A 10772-nucleotide genomic window follows, 5' to 3' on the forward strand; every position below is an offset into this window, starting at 1 on the left:
TGGGTTTTGCTGGACTGTTTAAGTCCCCCGTGTTTGGGGCATTTGTTTTGGTGTGCGCCCTGTGTTTCGTGGGGTTGGCTTATGTTCACCGTTTTTGTGCATTAAAAAGTTAGCATTACCCTGAACTCTCTGCTTCCTGCGCCTGACTTCTCACCCACTACACCCCGGACATAACACACTGGTTGCACTAATTGCATGGTTTGTCTACATAACCTGGTTCAAGCATTAATGACATTACCCTGCAGAAGGCACAGTGATGACAAAACGTTGAAGATTTACCCAATAAATTACTGGGAGTTTACATATGGAGTGTGCGACTCTCTTTATTTGTATAGTTTATTCGCCATTAGTCAGCACCTCCACACAAAATCATTTTTCTGGGCGTGCGCTAGCTCATGTTTTTTATTATACCAATGTAATTAGAACAGGAAAAACAAATGTTTTGTCATATCAGCTTGTTTTACGTCTTTGTAAACAACGCAATTGTAAACCAACTCTGTATATACAGTGCCTTGCGAAAGTATTCGGCCCCCTTGAACTTTGCGACCTTTTGCCACATTTCAGGCTTCAAACATAAAGATATAAAACTGTATTTTTTTGTGAAGAATCAACAACAAGTGGGACACAATCATGAAGTGGAACGACATTTATTGGATATTTCAAACTTTTTTAACAAATCAAAAACTGAAAAATTGGGCGTGCAAAATTATTCAGCCCCCTTAAGTTAATACTTTGTAGCGTCACCTTTTGCTGCGATTACAGCTGTAAGTCGCTTGGGGTATGTCTCTATCAGTTTTGCACATCGAGAGACTGACATTTTTTCCCATTCCTCCTTGCAAAACAGCTCGAGCTCAGTGAGGTTGGATGGAGAGCATTTGTGAACAGCAGTTTTCAGTTCTTTCCACAGATTCTCGATTGGATTCAGGTCTGGACTTTGACTTGGCCATTCTAACACCTGGATATGTTTATTTTTGAACCATTCCATTGTAGATTTTGCTTTATGTTTTGGATCATTGTCTTGTTGGAAGACAAATCTCTGTCCCAGTCTCAGGTCTTTTGCAGACTCCATCAGGTTTTCTTCCAGACTGGTCCTGTATTTGGCTCCATCCATCTTCCCATCAATTTTAACCATCTTCCCTGTCCCTGCTGAAGAAAAGCAGGCCCAAACCATGATGCTGCCACCACCATGTTTGACAGTGGGGATGGTGTGTTCAGCTGTGTTGCTTTTACGCCAAACATAACGTTTTGCATTGTTGCCAAAAAGTTCAATTTTGGTTTCATCTGACCAGAGCACCTTCTTCCACATGTTTGGTGTGTCTCCCAGGTGGCTTGTGGCAAACTTTAAAAGACACTTTTTATGGATATCTTTAAGAAATGGCTTTCTTCTTGCCACTTCCATAAAGGCCAGATTTGTGCAATATACGACTGATTGTTGTCCTATGGACAGTGTCTCTCACCTCATCTGTAGATCTCTGCAGTTCATCCAGAGTGATCATGGGCCTCTTGGCTGCATCTCTGATCAGTCTTCTCCTTGTATGAGCTGAAAGTTTAGAGGGACGGCCAGGTCTTGGTAGATTTGCAGTGGTCTGATACTCCTTCCATTTCAATATTATCGCTTGCACAGTGCTCCTTGGGATGTTTAAAGCTTGGGAAATCTTTTTGTATCCAAATCCGTCTTTAAACTTCTTCACAACAGTATCTCGGACCTGCCTGGTGTGTTCCTTGTTCTTCATGATGCTCTCTGCGCTTTTAACGGACCTCTGAGACTATCACAGTGCAGGTGCATTTATGCGGAGACTTGATTACACACAGGTGGATTGTATTTATCATCATTAGTCATTTAGGTCAACATTGGATCATTCAGAGATCCTCACTGAACTTCTGGAGAGAGTTTGCTGCACTGAAAGTAAAGGGGCTGAATAATTTTGCACGCCCAATTTTTCAGTTTTTGATTTGTTAAAAAAGTTTGAAATATCCAATAAATGTCGTTCCACTTCATGATTGTGTCCCACTTGTTGTTGATTCTTCACAAAAAAATACAGTTTTATATCTTTATGTTTGAAGCCTGAAATGTGGCAAAAGGTCGCAAAGTTCAAGGGGGCCGAATACTTTCGCAAGGCACTGTATAGCCTCAAAACATGTTCTCAGATTGTTTGGTCTATAACACAAACAGAAATGACCTGACCCACCACTCCTACATACTCCTATCTTCATTTGAGAACTAGCACTGAATAAATATACTGTATACCACATTCAACTTTATTCCTCTCTCTATTCTCAGATAGCTCTCTATTCATTTATATCGTAGCCGCATGCTCTTCTGGATGTCCTAGTTTGCTGTGCTGCTCTTCCTCAGACCCACAGCTCAGAATATAATCCAATGTGACTTCATTGTCCCATTATGAAACGGAAACGAGTCTTTTGTCGACGTCTTTGTTTCCCCGTTCAATACGATATTTACAACTAAATAGACCATTGTGGCGAGAACACACATTTTTTGAGATTCTTATCAAGGTTAGATTTTTTTTGCTCCAAACGTTTGGATACTGTACATGTGGACTGTTTGGTGCATTTCATCCTCCTAGTTTTGCTTAACACACTCGTGACATTTTGGACCTGAAAGCGCATGGATAGAGTGGCATGTCTCAACGCCCACTCTTATTTGGATTCTTGGGTCAGTCTGGTGCTGTGGGTGGCAGCTCGGGCTCAGTCAAAGAAATGACTTATCTCTGAAATCGACCCACTCTCATCATGTTCTCCATCACCAAAAACAACAGAGCAACCTCAAATACAAAGGGTTTTTGTTGAATTTTGGTCTGTCCACTATTTGTCCCTGCCTGCCTTTTGGCTATGCATGGATGTTGTTGTGTTGTAGTGTGATAAAGCAGAAAACCTTGAATAAGAGAGGGTTCATACCAAACTCATCTGAGCTGAAGTCTTTTTTTGCTGCAAAATGGCGCCACCTTGCTGTATTGTAACTATCAGGATTTCCATTTGACTCCAGTCTATTAAATTCTACCAGGAGCTGGTACAAAATCATGATCCAGAACCAGTAAAGATTGAGATTGACCCCTAACCTTAGCTGTGTGCTCCAATAGGGAGCCCAGTAGAGCGACCTCTAACCCTGTCTGTGTGTAGTCTCTGTAAGGGGGATTACACAGTGTGGTTGCTGCCCCTTATAATAATTTACCTGTTCACCTTCCTGGTGGCCAGCTGCTTCTGTTTGTCTTTGAAATCGTGATGGACATGCTCTTCTCCTGCTTTGCCACGGACACGACTCAACCAGCCACTCTTATTTGGATTCTTGGGTCAGTCTAACGCTGTGGGTGGCAGTTCCGGCACAGAGTCAAAGAAACTGTTTGTTTCAACCAAATCCATCATCATCAACAACAACAAAGAGCATCCTTTAAATAGAAAGCGTTATTGTGTCAGTCGGATAAACCTAGATAAGATTGAATAAGAGAGGGCCCATACCAAACTCATCTGAGCTGAAGTCTTTTTTTGCTGTAAAATAGCACCACCTTGCTGTAATTGTTGCTATAAGTGTTTGGATTTGCGTTTGACTCCAGTCAATTAATTTAACTGAAAATGTTTCAATACTTTTTCTACCCAGGAGCTTTTCAAGTCACAAAATTAATACAGCTCAGGTGTGATCAGACCTTAGCCCTGTCTACTATGTCCTATCCAATAGGACCACAGTAAAGAATGAGATTGACCCCTAACCTTAGCTGTGAGCCCCAATAGGGTTCCCTGTGCAGAGCTACCCCTAACCCTGGCTGTGTGTAAACCCCTCTAGACAGCCCAGTGCAGAGTGAGGAGACAGGGCTGGTGTAGTACCGTGTCAGTACATGTTATGGTACCACACTGTGGGCTTCTTCTGTAACTCTCAATGAGTTTAAAACTTGGGTAAAAAAACACTGTTCAGAAGGAGTGTAAATGTTTCCTGTAGGTCGGATTGCATTGTTGTACTAATTGTATTGTGTTTTACATGTTGTAATGTTAGCTGTTGCCTTTTTGGCCAGGTCTCCCTTGCCAAAGAGACTCTTGTCTCAATGGGCTTTTCCTGGTTAAATAAAAATAAAGATCTGGATCAGTCAGTTCATCCTGGCCTGCCAGCAGAAGACTGTGGCCGGAGCTGTGGTCACCTACTACTCCGCCAGGTCAGGAGAGAGTGTTGTGGTAAATGTAATGAAATGCGTGGTGGTGAAATTTTCCCTCGGAAATAGTCCTGTATCAGACCAGGGATCAAAGTATTTGTTTTTCAAATACGTTAGCTGTACTTGATTGAGCTTGCATGGTGCAAAGAAACCAATAAAATAGTCCCAAAAGTGTAAACCCCACCACTCTGGCACTCCATACAATCAAACACTCAACGTATCTGAAAGAAAGGGAAAGGGAAATGGGGATGCCTAGTCAGTTGTACAACTGAATGCATTCAACTGGAATGTGTCTTCCGCATTTAACCCACCCAGAAAACAAATACTAGTTGAACGCAGGCCTGTCTCGTATCACCTATACTATTTCTAACTCTTCTTTTCCTCTTCTTTTCAGCTGCAACTGTCCCCCATCCTGTTCACTATGCTGCATCTGGGCCCCTACCACCTGGGCACCGGGCCAGAGGCTCCTTCCTCACCACCCTGGTGGAGATTACTCCCTCATCTTCACCTACATCCACAACCACCTCAAAGGAAAATGACTCATTTGATCATATTCACTGTCCTAAACCAACAACCAGCGTGAGGTCCTTTATCACAATGGATGGGGAAAGGGGATACCTAGTCAGTTGCACAACTGAATGCATTCAACCGAAATGTGTCTTCCTCATTTAACACAACCCCTTTGAATCAAAGCGATGTTGGGGGCTGCCTTAATCGACGTCCACTTCATCAGAGCTCGGGGAGCTGTTGTTGTTGCCTTGCTCAAGGGCAGTTCAGCATCAGAGATAAAGGATATGAATAATTAAAAAACAACATCATTTATTTTCAATTTTTACTTATTATTTAAGGTCATTCCAGTTGATAATATTAATTTTCAGCAAATGCAATTATTTATATTAAGATGTACACAGTTTCCAGTTTCCATTTTTTTGATAATACAATTTCAAAGGACTTCCATGGACATTCTAATCATATGACATGTCAACCTGACTAAATATATTTATACATGTAATGATTTGTAGATATAAATTGTAAATGACTTGTGGAAAACTCCATAGTTTAATGAGTCTGTGTGGTTGACAGGAGAGATTATGAGAGGGGCTAGGTTTTTACCACCAGCATGATTGCAGGGGCTGAATAATGGATATAGTTTCTCAGTAAAGGTGCAGCCAGTGAAAGAGTAGATATGAGACCTGGCCTCCACATCATAAAAAGAGACCTGACCTTCCTCATAGTCCACAAACACCCCCACCTTCTGGGGCTTCTCTTTCAGGGACAGGAGGAAAGGGGGATAGGTACTGGCTTTGTACACATTTCCATCCCTTAGCAACACGGTCCAGAGTCCATCCTCAGGGCTCAGTGAGATATTCCTCTTCTTGTCTATGGACTCTCTGGCCACTCCTAAAGTCCACTTAGTCTTCCCCTTAACCGTCACCTCATAGTAAAATCTCCCTGAGGAGAAGCAATCCTTTCCAAGGACAATGGCAAAACTATCAAACCTTTTTGGATTGTCCGGTAGATTCCAGACTGTTTCTCCACATCTCACTTGTTTCCCATCCTCAGACAGGATGAGATAGGGATGTGCTGTGTCAGGGTCCAGAGTCACATCCACTGCATACTGCTGAATCCTCTTCAGTTTGACTTCAGGCAACAGCTTCTCCATCTCTTTATTCAGCATTTCCTCCAGCTGAGACACAGCTGTCCTCACAGTCCCCACACACAGATCACTGTGAACACTGATCTCAGACCAGTCCTTGGTGGATGGAGGGGTGCACACTAGAGATGTGAAGCTCTGGAGAAGTTGGAGGTGGTCCTCGGTGTGAGAGAGTTGCTCCAGCTCAGTGCTTCTCCTCTTCAGCTCAGTGATTTCATGCTCCAGCTCTTTAATGAGCCCTTCAGCCTGCCTCTCAGCTGCTTTCTGCTTCTTCTCAATCACCTCAATCAGCTCAGCCTGGCTTTTCTCAATGAATCGAACCAGAGCAGTGAATACCTGCATGCTGTCTGCTATCTCTCTCTTTGCATCTCTCTTGCTGAGCTCTACTGAGTGTTTGATGTCCTTTAGCTTCTGCAGTCGCTCTTGGATAATCTGCTGCAACTCTTCCTCAGTTTTCCCCAGCTGAGCCTTCCTCTCTCCACACTCTTCATCTATAGGGACAGTGTCATGAGTATTGTGGTCTGTCTCAGTGCAGAACTGACACACACACGTCTGGTCAGTCCTACAGAACAGCTCCAGGACTCTGTCATGCTTCTTACAGATCCTGTCTTCCAGGTTCTCCACGGGGTCAATCAGTTTGTGTCTCTTTAAGGGTGGGGCTATCTGATGAGGCTCCAGGTGAGTCTCACAGTAAGAGGCCAGGCACACCAGGCAGGACTTCAGGGCCTTGAGCTTCGTCCCAGTGCAGACATCACAGGCCACTTTTCCGGGATTGGCAAGGCAATCATCTTTACCTTCGTCTGTCATCCTTTTAACATTTTCTACAACCTCTCTGAACGTTGTGTTGACACGAAGCTCTGGTCGTGTGTAGAATGTCTCCTTACACAGTGGACATTGACACAGGTCATTGCTATCCCAGTACTTTGTGACACAGGCAATGCAGAAGTTGTGTCCACATGAAGTGGATACTGGCTCATTGAACACATCCAGGCAGATAGAGCACAGGAACTGCTCTTCAGACAGGAGACTGCTGGATGAAGCCATACCTAGACAGAGAAAGTGAAACTGTAAATCATTTCCTGGAATGAGTCAGCTCTCGATAGTTTTAGTGCCATCAGCTTGAATAAAGTTGTGATAAAAGTCAGCATAAACTTGCTAAATTACCAAAGTGAGGGAAACATAGGTACTGTAGATAAAAAACTGGAAACTACAGTAGAACTACAGTTTTACCATTTCAAATCAAACAAGAGAATAGTTTAATAAATCATTTTCACTAATCTTGGAAGAAATGTATTAATAATTAATATAACTTATGAAATATATAACTGAATTATGAAAGAAGTGTGATTTAGGGATGTTAAACAAAGGCTAATTGCAGAGGAATGGAAGGTTTTCCAAAGACATCAACAACAGAATTCTAATTCCACATGAGGATGAACAAATATATTAAAGTGGCAATGTACATTTCTTACCTTCATATCTAATTATCTAATGCTCCTGTAGCCAATTTTCAAAATGTATTTGTTTAGCATAGGGCTTTATTTTCTGCAAAATACGACTGTAAGCAAGCTTATAGTTTACTGCTCAAAGAGAGGGCAAAGAGGGGTGGGCTATCAGCTATCATAGTGAATGTAGGTAGATGATGTAAATCAGCTAGTTAGCTATGCTGTTGAAACTAGTCATTAACTGTGGTTGATGTTCTGCTGCATACTGCCTCTTATGCCTACTAACAAACAATCGAATTGAAGCCTTCCCTGTTCTTGACTGTGAGATGACACATGCAACTCAAAAGGGAGCCATTACCACACGACAGTAACCGTAGCTTCTGCCTGCAGGAGGAGCCACCAGGGTTGCCAGGTCTAGCTAACATTTCTATCCCATTATCCCATGAAAACCCACCCACGAGGCATGAAAACTAGCCCAAAAAGGAAGAGGGGATTTGACACATTTTCCATGAAACCCTTTTTCCATAATGTTATCGAGCAAATTAAGAAGGAATATATGAATAATATAGGAATAAGGAATAACTCATTTTTAACAATGTAGGCTAAGAAGCTAAATTCAATTTTCCATCAATTGTAACGGGATTCTTCCTGGGAAGGAGAGGCAGACCAAAATGCAGCATGGTTATAATTCATGGTTCTTTAATAAAGAAACTATACATTAATAAACTACAAAACAAGAACCGTGAAAACCCGAAACAGTCCCGTGCGGTACAAACACTGACACAGGAGACAACCACCCACAAAACCCAACACAAAACAGGCTACCTAAATATGGGTCCCAATCAGAGACAATGACTAACACCTGCCTCTGATTGAGAACCATATCAGGCCCAAAATACAGAAACAGACAAACAAGACATCCAACATAGAACGCCCACTCAGATCACACCCTGACCAAACAAAACATAGAAACATACAAAGCAAACTATGGTCAGGGTGTGACATCAATATAATAATTATTGCGAGTTTAAGAATATGTCGCAAGAGAAAAGATAACTCGCCCTTGTTAAACTCTCCAGATCCTTTTCCGTCAATGGATTTAACTTGTTTTGACGGTTGTGATTAAGAAATAAGGCCGAGGAGGTGTCGTATATGGTCAAAATGGGCAAAACACCATGGCTAAGGGCTGTTCTTAGGACATAGCCCTTAACCGTAGTATATTACCACCAACTTCTGAGGTTCCTTATTCCTATTATAAACTGGTCAACAACGTCTTTTTTCTTTTTACATCATCTTTGAAATGCAAGGGAAAGGCCAAACAGTGTAGATTCTAGGTGTAATTTAGATGTTGTCCACAAGATGGCAGCAGTGTGTGTAGAACGTTTCAGACTGATCTATTGAAGAATTACATCACTACACAATATTTTGTATCAAGTCTGCCAGGTATCCTTCACGAGTTGTGCCAAATGTGCCTAATGGGTAAATTGATACATTTTCAATTACACAACTACAGAGAACATACAAAAATGCTATGGTAATACAAAATTAAAGTGTCATACATCATGGATCATTAGCTTCCCTACAGAAAAGACACTAACCTTCACACATCTAGATGGCTGGGCGGGTGTGGAGCCAGAGACAGCAGTAGGGTCAGACTGTTCCTAGATTTCACTGTAATAGCTACTATAAATTGGACACTGCAGTTAGATTAATAATAATTTAAGCTTTCTGACAATATAAGACATGTCTATGTCCTGGGAAGTAGGCTGTTGTTTACAACTTCATTCAAGTCACATTATCGCATATTGAGCAACAACTGTCCCGATTTAGGGAGCCCAATCAAGTACTCATTGCAGATGTATGGAAGGTTTCCGACAACATTAACAACGGAATTCAAACTCCACAAGTGGATGAACAAATAGTGTCAGCCTAGGAAGATTTATCAATTGTATCCTAGATTGTGTCTTTACACAAACTCACTTTCACTTATACCAACTACCAGTTGAGGGGGCAGGTGCTCAAAGTGAAAAAAAAGGGCACCCTCCCCCAAAAACAAAAACGAGGCCTTTTGGGTATTGTAATTTATTTATGTATTCGGTAGTCTATTTGTTTCACCTAATTTTAACTTTGTCTTAAAGAGTATTTGGTCTGTCTAACGTCAACTTTATAAAACATGTTTTCCCATCTCAAGAGAGAGAAAGAAAGACTTTATTAGCTGTCAATTAGGGGCCAATTAAAGTAACATGGTTGATAGTAACAAGGTAGAGGATTTAATCTCGAATCAGCCATAAGTCCCTTTGTGGACAGGGGGAAGGAAAGCTTGTTATGTGTGACAGGGAGTGGCAATTGAATGCCTTCTTTTTTTGTTGTTGAAGTTGTAAATAACAAAATGTTCCTATGTAACAGGGTTGTCGTTTTATGCCCGATGTGCTCAGTTTTCACTACAAAACACCAGAACATTTCCAAAAAGAGTAGAACCAGCTCACCGGCTCTTACACTATAATTTGACTATTAAATGTTCAATATGTTTATTTTGAAAAGCAATAGTTGCACCATAATAAAATGAGAGTTCAGTTCACGTAATATGGTTGACCTTAAAATTAGGGAAATGTAAATTAAGTAATCACTTTAACTAAAGAATAATCTTGAGAAATGGCTTTTGTCAAAGCAACAAAATAACTACGGCTTTACAATGATGATGAAAACGTATAAACATGTTGGGGTTATGTGAGTTAAAGTCCTATAAACAGGACAGGAGGAAATGAGATTTATCAAATTTTCCATGTGGTTCACATTAAAGGGCACTTCATTTAATATAACAGGTTTAGATGTTAAACCTCTAAGACATCCTCTTAGATGTTAAGTCCCCAATATGGGGGACTTTAAGTGGTTCTGGACTGGTTCCGACTTACGTTTTGGTGTACAATGCACTCTATGTATGTCATAGGGTCCCGTGTCTTATCGTGCCAGAAAACGCAATCTCACTGCTCTCCCTGCTCTCCCCATCTCACGCCATCTCACTGTTATATTTTCAGCTGGATTTAGAACTCTCAACATGAAAAAATACTAAATAATTTAATCGAATTGAAATAAGATCACATTTTCTTGGTTACGGATGTATGAAATAACTTTGTGCTTGAAGCTGAAGTTGTAAAGAGTCTGCACACATTCGAATGGTGTCTGCATCCCAGTGGATGTTTAGGAGAAAATTCTCTGTCAACACATATGAAATAGTTCCAATATTGCAGTTTTAATTTTGACATTCTTAAAAAAATAAAAAAAATGTAATTTTGACAAAAATATCATTAAGTGTTACCCACTGGGCACAGACGTCTATTCCATGTTGGTTCAACTTCATTTCATTGAAAGGATGTGGAATCAATTTTGATTCAAACATGATTTAGTCTAGTTATTGTCAAAATCACAAAAACAGTTGGCCATTGTAGTCAAGTAAATGCTCTTTTATTTTAGTTACATCACATTTGTATTGCCTCATTAACCAGTTACATGTAACTA

The 10772-nt window shown here is 40.9% G+C and overlaps 1 protein-coding gene across 1 annotated transcript; it reads right to left on the bottom strand.

Annotated features, from left to right (window-relative positions):
• Positions 1-5125: 5125 nt before the first annotated feature.
• LOC110533147 (E3 ubiquitin-protein ligase TRIM39-like) lies at positions 5126-6861 on the bottom strand. The gene has a single exon (XM_090188504.1). It carries the CDS (start codon positions 6853-6855, stop codon positions 5158-5160), a length of 1698 nt encoding a protein of 565 aa, XP_090044630.1. The 5' UTR covers positions 6856-6861; the 3' UTR covers positions 5126-5157.
• Positions 6862-10772: the final 3911 nt, after the last annotated feature.

Source organism: Oncorhynchus mykiss, chromosome 10 (assembly GCF_057628025.1).
Source record: "Oncorhynchus mykiss isolate SJ-2025 chromosome 10, ASM5762802v1, whole genome shotgun sequence".
NCBI lineage: Eukaryota > Metazoa > Chordata > Actinopteri > Salmoniformes > Salmonidae > Oncorhynchus > Oncorhynchus mykiss.

Coding starts and splice junctions, on each gene's coding strand:
- LOC110533147 (XM_090188504.1), bottom strand. CDS start 6,855: ATGGCTTCATCCAGCAGTCTCCTGTCTGAAGAGCAGTTCCTGTGCTCT.